This window comes from Vespula vulgaris, chromosome 2 (assembly GCF_905475345.1).
Source record: "Vespula vulgaris chromosome 2, iyVesVulg1.1, whole genome shotgun sequence".
Classification (NCBI taxonomy): domain Eukaryota; kingdom Metazoa; phylum Arthropoda; class Insecta; order Hymenoptera; family Vespidae; genus Vespula; species Vespula vulgaris.
Window position 1 is genome coordinate 16,464,701 of NC_066587.1, and position 15,638 is coordinate 16,480,338.

The following is a 15,638-nucleotide window of genomic DNA, read 5'->3' on the forward strand; positions in this document are numbered from 1 at the left end:
AGTTAGCAGATGGGATTGAAACGATCCAATATGTTCCCGTTTAAGAATCCTAAGCTAGGGAATCGGCCTAAGGTCGAGAAATTCCAGCGCATGGAATACTCGAAGGCAAGCATGCAAATATACTCGAAGAAACGACGAACGAAGGCACACCGCGTGCTTCCGAACATATACATGCGAAAATATACATAGTTACAGTCTCATACACACATACTTACACAAAGAAACAATCTCACATTTATTTATAGTATAGTAGGGATGCACGGCGGCGCCATAGTATCTAAGATAATTCTCCTTAATTATCTTAATGTCTACTATCGCTTGTAATGTTACATTCTCTCCCTCCTCTCTCTTTCTCTCTCTTTCCCTTTCGTTATCTTCATAAATATTCTAATGTAAAGCTATTACATGTCATATTAAAAATTATGTCAATTTACCAACTCTACAACAATTACTTAAAAATGTCGAACAAACGTCTTACAAAAATAACTTTCTCCATTCGTCCTCCATTATTATAAATAAAAAAAAAGAATACATACTTATTCAATATAATTCTAATATTTATTTGTTTTTGTTAGAATAAAATTTACACGAAATTGTTTAGTTATATTATACTTTATGAGTTTACATGTACAACAAAAAAAAAAAGAAAGAAAAAGAAATTACCACGCACATATCTCTTATCACACACGTTTATATAAGTATATATATATATATATATATATATATATATATATATATATATATATACATAAATATGTTTGCAAGTTCACATTGCCACATACACCCACATACGTACGTATATGTACATACCTCCTATTATCGGTCACATAAAAATGACATAACTCTGTTGAATGTACGTAACACTTTTAAAGTGTTGAGAGTACTACGAAGTATCCAATCGCGAGCAAATATCTATTCTACACAATTACGTATGTATCTACACGTATACGTAATATGTCTCTATATAAGTAATATGTGTAATATGTATATGAGTAGTATAAATAAGTAAATAAGTAAGCAAGTAAGCTCACGTTCACGCACACGTTCTCGATCACGACGGTATGGCATGCCTTTGGTGGTATCAGACTCAACGACCTGGCAGGAGCCCCGAAGCCGCACTTTCTAAAGGCCTTCGCCGGTTTTACAGGCTTGTCTATACTACGAGAACGCGACCGTCCTGCCAGGACGTTCGTACCAAGTATCTTTCTTTCTCTTATTCTACATACATACAATATGTGCGTATACATATCTATGCATATATATATATATATATATATATATATATATATGTAAATATATATACACGCGATAGATGATTTACCATTTTTTAAGATTATGTGCGTATGCACAGATATATCTGATAGGTGTTTCAGGTATGAAAAATATTTTTAAATGAATGTGTACGTGTATGTGCATGAAGGATGAGCCAAAAGTCAAAAATTTAATAAATACATACTACTTTTCGAGATTTTTTATAGGCCGATTATTTCTTTTTTTCTTTTTTTTGTTCAGATTATGAAACTACAAGCGTAGAAATTTTTTTACGAACTGAAAAAAAAGATTTCAAGATTCAAGATCTCAAAAAAAAAAAAAAAGAGAAGAGAAAAGAAAAAAAAGTAATTGATTTTTAAAATCATTTAGAAACTTTTGACTGATCTTCCCTCCACCCTTCCTCTCTCTTCGTTCTATCGTATGCGCGATAGGAATTTTATGTATAGGAGATATCTCTAAAAATATTTGCGTTATGTATCGCGTTGCGTGCGATGAGTGTTGGTTTTACGTACAGGAAACATTTATAAAAATGTGTGAGTTTGTGCGTACGTAATGTGAATGTAACGTACGTGAAAACACGAAGCAGATATTCTCTCTCTCTCTCTCTCTCTCTCTCTCTCTCTCTCTCTCTCTATCTATCTATCTATCTATTTCTCTTTCTCTCTCTACTGCTCTCTTTCTCTTTCTATTTTCCGTTAGAAACCAGAGATACCTCCTACACTTTCATCCTACGTCCAAGGCTCTTCGAATTGCGAAAAGATGAAATCTCAATCGTCCTGTGAATCCTATCTCCAGTGTTAACCAATTGAAAGAAAGAGGAAAAGAGAAAGAGAAAGAGAGAGAGAGAGAGAGAGACATAAATTTTCTGTAAACAAAATTGGTTAAGAATTTTTCAAAGAATATTGTTCTTTCTATTTTCTGTTCTTCGAATTATTACTAATAGATTTTTCCATGAATTAAATCTATTTGTAGATTTTCCATGAATTAAATGAAATCCGCAAAATGACAAATGGGATAGACTTCGATAATGATTAGAAATATCTTCTATGCGATTTTAAAACATAGCTATAACGCATCGGCCTTCGACGATGATTAGAAATATTTCATATGCAATCCTAAAACATCGTTATATTACATCGACCTTGGAGGATGATTAGAAATATTTCATATGCAATTCTAAAACATTATTCTAACGTATTTTAACGATGATTAATATCTTAAACGATGATTAGAAATATTTCACATGCGATTCTAAAGCATCGTTCCTAGACGATGATTAGAAATTTTATAACGTCGTTCTGATCCATCAACTTTCAACGACGATGAAAAATATTTAATATGCAATCCTGGAATAAAATAGTTGTTTAAAGCTGACTACAAATTAGTATGTACAAGATTATAAGTTTTTTTTTTCTCTTTCAAAATATATTAAATATGTTATATATATGTACACACATAGATGGTACATACACTTCCGAAATGTTAATGCGATAATAAACTTATTTTTTACACGATAAACTTTCTTCGATATGAACGTAAAAAAGGAATAACATTTGATTAAAATTTAAGCTTGCCTTGCCTCCGAGTGTAATTAAAGCGAGTGAAAACGTCCGGTAATTTCTAAATTGATGATCCGATCGATTAGATTAAATAAATACATTTATAGAAAATAATTTGATGATTTTATTAACAAAAATATATCGATTTTTTTTTTCATACATACTTCGATCTACCGATCGTTCGTTTGATTTAAAAAGATCATGAATCTATTTTTATTCTTACTAAAAATTTCAAATTTTCCTGAGTAACTTATTATCGATGTATACATAGATCCTTCGATTTATCGATCCATCTTTCGAATGGGAAATATTAAGAATTTAGTTTCTGGTTCGAAAAAAATTTCCAATTTTCCCAAGTAATCTTATTGATGTGTCCCTTATTGTCAGTCCTATAAAATTCATAAAAGTTGCGTAAACACGCGTGTGCTTCAATTCTAGAAGGTGAAAGTGATTTAGACAGCACGTTTGTTCGTACGTTGCGACACGCTTTTAAGGGAACGTTCTTTCGTTCAAAAAGAAAGAGAGTGAGAGAGAAAGAGAGTGAAAAAGAGTGAGAGAGAAAGATACGAAGTCATTTGCAAAGATGTATTTTATAAAACTCGACAATGACAAAAGAGGAAAGTAAGAAAGGTAAGAAAGAGAAAAAGAGGAAAAAGGAAGGAAGGAGGAAAGAAAGAACGAGATAAACGAAAGAGTATAACTTTTCAGAGAGATGATTTCGACCGTCCATAGTGTGGATATTTATGTGTCGAAAGAGAAACGCGGAAGAGAGAAGAGCTTACTTGGGATCATCTGCCTCGTCTTATTATGGGGGCCCATCCTTCGATATTTTTTTCGATATTAGCTACTGATTTACACGAGAAAGGTTAACGTGAAACTACTCGAACGAAGTTACCGGAAATTTACTCTCTATAATTTAACAAATTTTTCATTTCATTTCATTTCAAATGTCATAATTTTTCTCTTTTAAATCAGGCAAAGGAAGAAAAAAAGAGAGAGAGAGAGAGAAAAAAAAGAAAAAAAAAAGAAAAAAAGAGCGTATCTATAGACATACGATGCTAATAATAATTTCAAATATTTCTCATCGTTCTAACATCTTCTCTTCCTCTTGTTAATTATCTAATGTATATTCCACTGTTCCAGGAATTTGCATGCACGAAGAACAGCATTTATCTTGGTACATAATGCGTCTTAAAAAAAGAAAGAGAGAGAGAGAGAGAGAGAGAAATAAATTTTTTTGTAATCTCTCTCTCTCTCTCTCTCTTCCGAAATTGAAATATAAATTATTCAATATGTATCTATTTAAATATGTAAATTATATATTTATATATTTATATAACGACGAATACATAACTTCTGTTACATTATAATTTATATATACATATGTATATATATTTTTTTCTATAATAATATTCCAACATTTAATTGAGATCATTTAATTAAGATCAACATAGATCGATGATAGAGAGAAATATATAAATTCGTCTGTAGAATAGATCATTGATACATTACATTATACTATATTTATAATATATATGATATATCTATTATGAAAATATATAAATATTCAAATGATACTTATATATAGATATGCATATACATATATCATATATCATAAATTATATTAACATACTCGAGTATAACAACCTGCTCGCATTTTCCTTTTTTACTCTCCCCCTCTCTCTCTCTCTCTCTCTCTATTTACGCACACACAAACACACGTACATATACAAAATACAAGAGCGAATGGGTAGGTAGACAAGCAAGCAAGCAAGCAAGCAAGCAGGTAGACGACGTCGTTATAGCGAAGATTAAAACGTCAGGTACACGCAAGCATAGTTGAAGTTGCATCGAGCCGAAGAATTCTCATCGCCCTTGCAACGAATCACGAAACTCGACAGTAAAATTCACAGACATATTTTTTTGTCTCGCACCGATCCTTCTCTTCTTCTTTTCCTCTTTCACTCACCTCACCTCTCCTCTCCTCTCCTCTCCTCTCCTCTCCTCTCCTCTCCACTCTTTTCTTCTCTTCTCTTCTTTCCTCCTCTCCTTTCTTCAACTTTTTTACTCTTCTCTCATATTTCTTCTTTTCGCAGTCGTAAAGATTCGTGGCGAGGAGATACTCGCATAATACGTACGTATATATACGTATACATATATATATATATACACACTACAAACATACGAAGTCGAAGGTCGCGGCCTTTTGAACGAAAGCGCGCGCTCGCTAAGAAGAAGAAGAAGAAGAAGGAAAAGAAGAAGAAGAAGAAGAAGAAGAAGAAGGAGAAGAAGAGTGGCGACGTAATAACGAAACAATCGCCGTGTGCAATCTACCGTAGCACCTTTACTCCTTCCTATACATCTTTAAAATAAGCGTGAAAAGAAAAAGAGAGGAACAAAGTTCCTTATAGACACGTGTTAATATCGATTGATCCGATTAAATTATCAAAATATTTCTTTTTTCTTTACCTAACCTATAATTTCCTTCTGTCATCTTTCGTTCTTTTTTCTTTCTTTTTTTTTCTCTTTTTACTTTTATATTTCATATATCCTATTCAGATTGATCATCTTCGATACGTATAATGTAATTTTACTTTTTAACGAAATAATAAATACTTCGACATTCTTAGGTTAGATTAGAACAAAATTATCGAAGATTTCCTCGAGAGTATCATTTCTCATTTATTGATATTATATGAGAAGTTGAACATTCTTAACAAGAAAATATTTCTAATACCTATGTCGAATGTTATTGAATAACTTTCGTGATGTTATAACGAAGCTGTAAATATGTGCATCTTTTAATGAACGACCGATGTATCATCTAATCGCTGTCGTACCATAAGTACAGGTGACGTCCATTGTTAATCTAATGTCTCTTTTCCGATGTCTATTGATTATACATACAGACATAATCGATCGTTCAAGTTTCGAATTATAATTGTTTCGAATTTGTCATTATTATTTACACACACACACACACAAAATAATTATTCTTAATTAATTAATATTAATAATTTTATATGAAAAAAAGAAAAGTAAAAAAATTAAAAAAAAAAAAAAAAAGATAGATAAAGAAATAAAATAAACCTGTCATTTTATTCGATTATATATATTTCGATGATTAACACTAATAATCGATCCATCCTGTATATATATATATATATATCTACGATATTTCCAATAGATTTCAATTCAATTTCTAGAAAATAAAATGTGTATATATATAATACATATATAATAGTAGATTGTCGAATAGAGGTTAAGAAATTAGATCGGAAAAACGATATCAATGAAAATGGAAGAACGATTTAATCGAGACTATCCATATTGCATTACATAATACGTGATATATATATATATATATATATATATATATATATATAAGGTATATATAAAGTACATAATCTATATACCTACATACCTACATCCATCTATATAAGTATTCCGTACTTCGAAACGGAAATGGCTTCAGACAAAAATACAAAACTAACCTTCAAATGTATCTGTAGATCTTTGTTTTTCGAGCTTAAATATGAATATATAATATCAATTATATTCCATATCGTAATGTTAATCGTATTTCTAAGAATACATTTATCGTGAAAAAAATATATTTAGCCAATATAAAATAAAAGTTTCTGCATTTTTACTTCGTTGAGATTCCATTGTCTTACGAATAAAAGAAAAAAAAAGAAAAAAGAAATAATGTTTAAAAAAGAATAAAAAATATGTACACGAAGAAAAACGTATATATGTATGTATGTATGTATAAATTAATGATTTGTCAAAGGGGAACGATCACCATAACGGTTCTAATTGCGTCCCTGACCAACAAGAGTGCGGATCCTGTATCAATTACTCGTTCTAACCGCAATATGACCTATTATCGCAAACTTGCAACGAGTTTATCCGACTGCTAACTCGTACTTTCTGTTACTTACTGACACAGCTATACTTATCATTAGTACCATATATTTATTAGAGAGAAAATAATCTTTATCACTTTCTTTCATCTATCGTTTTTCTAATCGCCAATAAAATCATCGATCGGTAAGTTAGATTGTTTTGCAATGTGTATACAAAGTATGTATGTATGTATGTATGTATGTATGTATGTATGTGTATATGCATGTATGCATGCGAGTTACCCTCAACAAAGTCATATAACTTCACGAACTCATATATACATCTATATTTCGTTAATCTTCTTGTATTTTTCCTTTTTATCACACGAATATCACAATAGATTTATATATGGAAAATTAATATATGTATCAAGTATAGGTTATATACTATCGGAAGTAATATTAATATACAAATATAACGTTATAAATTTTACATTAAACGTAATATTTTGTTAGATACAAACGAAGGTTAAGTTATGGAGGATTAACCTTCAAATGATAATATATACACGCACGCGCGCGTATACGTATATTGATATTTTCTTATTTTTACTTTTTATGTTTTCACATGCACGTAGTACGTACATACGTATATATATTATCTACCAAAGCGTTTTTCATTATAAGGATTTTCTAAAAAGAAAAGATACGCCAACGGGAATTTCAACATTTATCGTATTCGAACCGGTATATATGTAAACGTCCTATCGGTTCGAAGTACCGTTTTTAAACGAATACCACTTTCGCGCCTTTAACGACATGCCTTTCGTTTCGTCCTATCGCGTGCTACTGGTATTTTGCATTACTTCGTTAACACGCAATAAATCGCTTATCTTTCGTACTAACGACGACTAATAATGGTCGACGTAAGATGAGAACAAAAATAAAAAAAAAAAAAAAAAAAAAAAGAGAGAAAGAAAGAGAAAAAAAATCTCTCAAAACAAGACGAATGAATTCATAGAAAAAATTAAACAAAAAAAGGTTAAAAACTCACCCTTGTGCCTGCGCCATTGTTTGTAAAGTAACGCTGCAACGGCCGACAAAAGGATCGTCGTTAAAAATGTCCCAATCACAGCACCAGCCACGCTTCCTGTACCAAAACAGGAGGAGGCATTAATATCCTGCGACGCAATGTCCTCCATGGCCTCTTCTCTCTCTTTCTCTCTCTCTCTCTCTCCCTCCTCCTTCTCCTTCTCCTTCCCTTTTTCCTCCTTCTTCGTCTTCTATCTCGCGAAAGTACGCGATTCAGTTTTTTCCCGCGTACATATCCAACAACAACCACCAACCGACTTGCTGCCAACTTGCGTTGGGGATTCACGATACGTTCTTCTACTCTTCTCAATTATATTCACTAATTTATTTTTCCGTAGTATAAGTTTCTCTATCTTGATTTTATTAATACTTGATATTTCAATGATTCTTAACAACCGATTAGCACGCGAGAAGACATAACTGTCGTTCTTTTTTCTATCTTTTTAATATATATTTTCTATTTCTTTTCTCTATTACTATGTATGTATAAATATATATATATATATATAAATATATATATATATACAATCTTTTCTTTATTTAAAAAAAAAGAACGACGTTGATACGACCCGTTAACAACACCATCCGTCTCGTAGGACGACGCGCGTCGTACTGACTGAAGCGAGCTACGAAGCAAGTAAAACAGGTAGGTACGCAACAGGTGCTTCTAGCTCCCGATTGGTGGGGGCGCTCGCGGGACGATAAGTGGGGAGGATTGAGAAGACTAATGCGAGAGATGGATCGAAGGAGAGAGTGGGAGAACGCCGGTAGTAGTAAGAGAGAGAAGGAGAGAGAGAGAGAGAGAGAGAGAGAGAGAGAGAGAGATAAGGAAAGGGAGGAAATGTAGCGTGCTCCTTCCTTTACGTGTCCACGCGAGAAACAGCTTCCCGAGTGAGCAACGACACGAACCGGCTTCGTTCTCCTTCTCTCGACAAAAGCGTTCCTTTTCCACGTATGTTCGCGAACCTACCGTTTTCTTTTCTCTCTCTCTCTCTCTCTCTTTCAAAAAAAAAAATATATATATACATACATCACCGTCTTTGAAGGATAAATAGAGATACCCTCGAAGAATAGAGAGATGACGATACGATGTTTGTTTTGATCTCGTATAGAATACTCCGGCTCTTTTTATTTCTCTCTTGAACGTTTATCGAAGATAATTTGGAAAAATATTTTACAATTTCGAAAAAATGTTTATAGAAGTTTCATTAGAAAATCTATTTGATGATATGTATGTCCTATATACCGTACGTATATACATATATAATGCTGTAATTATTACGCATACGTTCTTTTTTCTTTCTCTCATTTTTCAAGTGGCAAAGTTCGCGCTGTGCAATAATCAGAATCAAACTCATCGTTTGAATAAACCGGTCTTATCGATGCATTATCGTAGTACGTTCTACTAGGAGTGGCACGCGTACCTGTCTACTCGTTTTGTATTTTCAATGAGCGCGAACTTTCTTACTTCGTCGCTCAATGAATTCACTGTTACGTCGTCATAGCGATCAGTTAAAAGTCGTTGAATTATTTATTTACGTTGAGACATGGAATTTTGTGTGGTTGGCTTATATGTATGCGTACGTATACGTCTATCTATGTATGTGCGTAATGTTGTCCTTTTTTTTTACATTTACGATCAATATAATTGAGTAGGTTTTCAAATATGTATATGTATGTATATATGTATGTATGTACGTATATATGTATGTATGTATGTATGTATGTATGCGTTGAAACGAATTTTTCGGTTGAAGAGAAACGGTATGCAAGAAAGATAAAAATGGACGCAACCGAGAGGCACCTTGGTCGTGTCAGGAATGCAGGTGGTATGTGTTGCGTCCATTATTTCCCTCTCCCCGTAATCATCCCTTCTTCTTCTTCTTCTTCTTTACCCACAAACAGAACGTTTGCGGGTAGAAAACTTTCTGTTCGACCATATATAGAGAAAATCGGATTTAACCAGAGTATCTTGCACTCGAGATATTCCTTGTTCTACATACACGCGTGTCGACGTCCTCTTTATATTTTTCTGTTTTTTTTTCTCCCCTTTCGAATTTGTTAAACGTAATTGCGAAAAATTATAGTCATTTCGTCTATCGATTTTTCTTTCTTTCTTTTTTTTTTCTTTCTTTTTTTGTGTCTACTTACCATCGTCATGTACAACGCACATTATAAAATGATCTATACTTTTACCAATGGCTTGGTACAGACTCCAGACTTGCGGTTAGATCAGGATTACGGTTTTAAATAATGTTCGTCAAATGATCCTGCAACGCGATTGATTACCTTACGTGCGCACAGTTCTCGACGCGTTCAGCTGTATAAGATATATTTACTTGACTTTTTACTTTTTTTTTCTTTGCGATAGAAACGTAACGATAACCTACAATATAAAATTTTTCTAAGAAAGTTTATTAAATAATAGGAATATTTTATTTATTCTTAAAATAATATTAATCTAATTATATAAAATATTCTTTTTATACAATTTATAGATTATGTACGACATTATCGATTTGTTTTATTAATGTTAGGTACTTATAATAATTCGCGTCGCATTTTTAAATACGTATATTTATTTAATTAACGGTATAAAAGTATCGTACAAATTCATTTTAATCCAAATATATGTCTGTCATCGCTCTCTACAATCTTCTGCCACCTGTTACATAATTGTCTAGTCATATTTTTAAAAAAAGGTTATATCTTTTAAGACAATAAAATTATTAACTTTCTTGATAATAAGAAATCATTACTGGACTAACCGTATCGTATTGATCTGAATAAATGATAATTGAATCAGACTGTGTATTATAATCCTAATTCTTTATAAAACATGTAGTAAATGTAATACAAGTATCTCTATATTTTTTTTTTTTTTTTGAAGATACCATATATTTTCAAACATAGTATCATATAATTATAGATTATATTTTAGAATAACTTAATGTACCGTGTACTGTTGGATTTATATTTTTTTCTGTTTCAACTCTGATATAGAGATTTTCAGATACCTAAATCTCTATTGTTTGAATTAGAGATTAAGGTTGGAAAAGCACATTAATTGTAGTCCGAACTTCTTATGTTTCTACTCTTTATTATTGTCTTGTTATACTATTTGTAATCGAGCATGCTCAACAGTCTTTTCCTTTTCTAATTATTTCTTAGTAATAGCTTACTTTGCTTTTTTTTATTTATGAGTCTTAGTTTTGATAATTGATGTTTTCATAATCTTCTTATCTTTGAACGCAGTCTTCTGCTGTGTTGCTTTTTTGTAATCTTATTTTTAGTAACGATAACAGCAGCATTAGCTTTAGAATTAAGAACTTTAATCTTTTTTTGATCTATAAGGTTTTTAGTAAACTTAACTTTTTTAGTTAGTGCTTTAGATTTTTTGCTATTACCCGTTACTATCATCTTTGTTTTAACAGATTTACCGATATTTTTCTTTTTTTTTTTCTAACCAGATATCTTTGCATTTTTTATGTCTTTACATCTTTGCTTTTAGTGATTGAAAATTTGAAAGATTCTGAAGCTCCCTTTCCTGTAGTTTGTTTAACTATATCAGTAGAAACTGTAGTTTTTAAATATTTTTTTATAAAAATAATTTCTTTTAAAAATAATGCTAATTTATCACCATCAAGTTTATACTTTTCTACAATATATTTCTCAATAGCTTGAAGTGACGAGCCTTTACGATCTTTCAACTTTTCAATGGCAGTAGTAATCATTTTAGGAATTGATTGATGATTAGATCTTGATTTCTGAATATTTGGAGTGACAAACTTTACTGGTATTAAGGATTGAGGAATGATTGCTACTTTATCTGCTAATATTTTAATTAAAAATTCTTTGAATTCTTCTGTTAGTTTTATAACAATACTTTTTTTTGATTTATTGTTCCCAAATTCTCTCAATCTTTCTAAACGCTGTTCGTCATTAATTTGATTAAAATTAAATTCGCTACTTATAAACCGTTCATACAAGTCTTCAGATATTTCGATGGACACAACATCTTCTCTATAAGTATCAGAGGTGAGCTCTTTTTACTTCCGTAATAGATAGTTCTTGATTGACATGAAAAAACAAATATTTATATTATTTGTCAGCATTCATTTTAGCCTATAATAAAAACAAGGTTATGTTGCGCTACTCAAGATGCTGTAGATAAATCTTTTTTAGTATTTAAATATCTTTTTAAATTTATAGTTTTATAATTATTTATAGTCTTATAAATTTATAGTCTTATTAATATTTTATATCTTATTAATAAAGAAAAAAAAAAAAAACTCAATTCACAGTAACTGCCACTTATTTAAAATTCGATGAACTTTCGCGAGTAAATAATGCAATGAAATAAATCGCAATTCGACCAATAGATAATAGTTTACAAATTGATACAAATTGTTTCACGATAGGATCACAATCAGCTGTTGCCTTCTGAATAAGGAGCGTCGTGGCTATTAAGATTTCATTGGTTCGTATTTATGACGGTATCACGTGACATTGCTCTAACTCTCCGTTGATTGGTCGATTCGTAGTCCAATCAATGACAGCTATTTTTAATTCACTTATTTCTTCGTAATATGAAAATCACATTTAAAGGGAGTAAAATGCCGGTCTTGTGGATTAACCATAAATCAATTTCTGAGCCGAGACTCTCGTGAATTCCGCGTGAACATTTTCAATTTTTATAATAAATCAGTGAATTATCGAATCAAACTTATTTTTGACACGTTTTTAACGTCGAGATAAATTCGAATTTAATTTTAACCTCAAAGTATTAAAGAAAGAAAACAAAAGTGCCGCGTGAAAACGTTACTCGACATTTTCGCGAGAAGATTCCTTATAAGCTCGCTTATAAGCTTCGCGACAAAGCTAATACACAGAAAAACTTAACTAATCTATCAAGAATGACTGCAATTTCAGCGGGAGGCGACGGTAGAGGCAATCATGGACAAGCTTATAAGGACAAAAGTAAACCTGCTGATATTCGAAGCAGTAATATTAATGCTGCGAAAGGTAAATGTAAATTCTCGGCTTTTTTAATACACGTGCGTTCGTCTATAACGATCAGTTAAGACAAAAATTTCCTTATATAGTAATGTCCCAATAAGATTCTTTTAACCTATATTATAATGATGTTAACTTATACATTTAAATTATTCTTAAATTAATGTTTTATTATAATGTAATAATTATGACATTATATTACATATTTCCGAAAGATTATAAATTTTAATTGAAAGTAAACTGATGAGTTTATGCTTTCAGCCGTAAGCGATGCAATTCGTACTAGTTTGGGTCCTCGTGGAATGGATAAAATGGTAATATATATATATATATATATATATATTGATGAAAAAATTTAAAAGATTTTCTTTTACAATATACTGTTTGTAATATATAGATTCAAGCAGGCAATGGTGAAGTAACAATTACAAACGATGGAGCTACTATCTTGAAAGAAATGAACGTTATACATCCTGCGGCTAAAATGGTACCCATTACTTGTTCTTTTTTTGTAATACTTGTTTAACGTTTATACAAGATGTATTGAAATGTTTAAATGCTTTTAGCTAGTTGAATTGTCTAAAGCTCAAGACATTGAAGCAGGTGATGGAACTACAAGCGTTGTTGTAGTAGCTGGTTCTTTGTTAGAAGCTGCAGAACGTTTATTACAAAAAGGAATTCATCCTACACTTATAAGCGATGCTTTTCAAAAAGCTGCGGCTAAAGCAGTCGAAATACTTACAAGTATGTCTATACCGGTTGATTTAACAGATAAAGAATCTCTTGTTAAAGCTGCAGCAACATCACTTAATTCTAAGGTAATTAATGAGAGACAACGTTGACACAAAATCTGTTGATTTTATATCTTGGAATTATTCTGTTTTTCTTTTCTTTTTTTTTTGTAAATTTTGTAGGTTGTATTCCAACAATCGAGTTTATTGGCACCGTTAGCCGTGAATGCAGTATTAAAAGTTACAGAACCAGGAAAAGAACAGGCTGTAGATTTAAATGTAAAGTATAAATTATTATTTTGGTCTGTTTTATATATTTATATTTAATTTGGATTTAATCCGTAGGATATCAAAGTAATCAAAAAATTAGGAGGTACTGTTGAAGATACGGAGTTGGTAGAAGGATTGATATTTACACAAAAATCGTGTAATGTTAACGGGCCAAAACGTATCGAAAAGGCAAAAATTGGTTTGATTCAATTTTGCATCTCTCCACCTAAAACAGATGTAAGCTTTTCAAATCGATAAATATGTTATGTTTACATTTTTTTTTCTTTTTAAGAAATTATAAAGTAATGACTCTTCCAGATGGATCATAACGTTATTGTATCAGATTATGCTGCAATGGATAGAGTTTTGAAGGAAGAACGTGCTTACATATTGAACATCATAAAACAGATTAAAAAAACTGGATGCAACATATTGTTGGTTCAAAAATCTATTTTACGCGATGCTGTCAGTGATCTTGCTATTCACTTCTTAGATAAAATCAAAGTTATGGTAATCAAAGACATAGAACGCGAGGATATTCCGTTTGTATGTAAAACCTTGGGATGTAGGCCAATAGCATCTTTAGATCATTTTGTTGCTGAGAATCTCGTTTCTGCAGAATTGTGCGAAGAAGTGCAAACAGGAAGTTCTAAATTTGTGAAGGTTGGTATAATATTTTAAAACGGATATATGTTGTAAAGTAATATCAAAATAATATCAAAACACATCGTTGTCTGTTAATTATTTAGATAACTGGTATACAAAATTATGGTCGTACGGTTACCGTACTAGTACGTGGAAGTAATAAATTGGTTTTGGAAGAAGCTGAGCGTTCTTTGCATGATGCATTATGCGTTATTCGATGTTTGGTAAAACAGAAAGCAATGATTGCTGGAGGTGGAGCACCTGAAATAGAACTTGCATTAAAACTAGGAGCATATGCACAAACTTTAGGCGGAGTGGATGCTTATTGCGTTCGAGCTTTCGCAAATGCGCTCGAAGTAGGTGTTGATATTTGTATGATTAATACAGGAGTCTTGTACATTATATATTTAATGTTATGTTAATTTTAGATTATTCCATCTACGTTAGCAGAAAATGCAGGTTTGAATTCAATCGCGACTGTTACTGAATTGCGAAATAGACATGCTCAAGGTGAAATGACGACTGGAATTAATGTTCGTAAAGGAGCTATTACAAATATTCTCGAAGAAAATGTACTTCAGCCACTTTTAGTTTCAACCAGTGCTATCACTCTTGCTTCTGAAACTGTACGCAGTATACTTAAGATAGATGATATTGTTAATACAAATCAATAAATTGCTCGAATAAAATATAATTAATAATATGTTTAAACAGCATGGTAAGTATTTTTTTTTTTTTAATAATTATATATATATATATATATATATATATATATGTATGTATGTATGTATATAATTATAATTAGAATAAAAATAATTATAATTAAAAGAAAATATAATAATATATACTTTTTACAGATTTCTACGCTTTCATTGTAATTGTATTATTTGTATGAAGTTCCAATGGGCTAATTATTGCAAAACTTTTGTTGCATTACCGTTTGAATAGCGCTTTGTACTATTCAATGTTTTTATAAAAGAAAATTAAATATAATAAACAAACTTCTACAAAACGTTTTGACAATTAATTTTCTAGATATACTTGTTCTCTGTAACAATAGAAGTATTAATATATTTGTAACGAGTATATAATGGCCTTCTCGATTAATAATTTTACTCGTAATCGCTTTGAAAATTTGTAACTTATGATAGAATATCATTGGAACGAAATTTTAAATTGGAAGTAGTAATTACGACAATAAATTA

The 15,638-nt window shown here is 31.1% G+C and overlaps 3 protein-coding genes across 3 annotated transcripts in view; 1 reads left to right on the forward strand and 2 right to left on the reverse strand.

Annotated features, from left to right (window-relative positions):
- LOC127061896 (enolase-phosphatase E1-like) overlaps nucleotides 1-8,493 on the reverse strand; it is a 35,466-nt gene extending 26,973 nt beyond the window's left edge. The window contains exon 1 of the mRNA XM_050989390.1: nucleotides 7,734-8,493. Coding sequence (XP_050845347.1) covers nucleotides 7,734-7,881 — 148 coding nt within the window. The 5' untranslated portion in view covers nucleotides 7,882-8,493. The remainder of the gene's footprint in view (nucleotides 1-7,733) is intronic.
- Nucleotides 8,494-10,330: 1,837 nt separating this feature from the next.
- Nucleotides 10,331-11,820, reverse strand: LOC127072370 (uncharacterized; the record flags this gene model as incomplete). Its single annotated transcript, XM_051012782.1, has 1 exon — nucleotides 10,331-11,820. A coding segment is annotated over one exon (564 nt), but the record flags the coding sequence as incomplete, so codon positions are not given.
- Nucleotides 11,821-12,391: 571 nt separating this feature from the next.
- On the forward strand, nucleotides 12,392-15,524 carry LOC127061899 (T-complex protein 1 subunit delta). The gene is made up of 10 exons (XM_050989395.1): nucleotides 12,392-12,796; nucleotides 13,049-13,101; nucleotides 13,185-13,274; nucleotides 13,354-13,605; nucleotides 13,702-13,797; nucleotides 13,864-14,025; nucleotides 14,107-14,451; nucleotides 14,538-14,789; nucleotides 14,862-15,151; nucleotides 15,291-15,524. The coding sequence occupies exons 1-9, from the start codon at nucleotides 12,688-12,690 to the stop codon at nucleotides 15,105-15,107; spliced, it is 1,605 nt and encodes a 534-aa protein (XP_050845352.1). The 5' UTR covers nucleotides 12,392-12,687; the 3' UTR covers nucleotides 15,108-15,151; nucleotides 15,291-15,524.
- Nucleotides 15,525-15,638: the final 114 nt, after the last annotated feature.

Coding starts and splice junctions, on each gene's coding strand:
- LOC127061899 (XM_050989395.1), top strand. CDS start 12,688: ATGACTGCAATTTCAGCGGGAGGCGACGGTAGAGGCAATCATGGACAA. Junction 13,275..13,353: donor TACATCCTGCGGCTAAAATG/GTACCCATTACT, acceptor AAATGCTTTTAG/CTAGTTGAATTGTCTAAAGC. Junction 14,452..14,537: donor GAAGTTCTAAATTTGTGAAG/GTTGGTATAATA, acceptor TTAATTATTTAG/ATAACTGGTATACAAAATTA.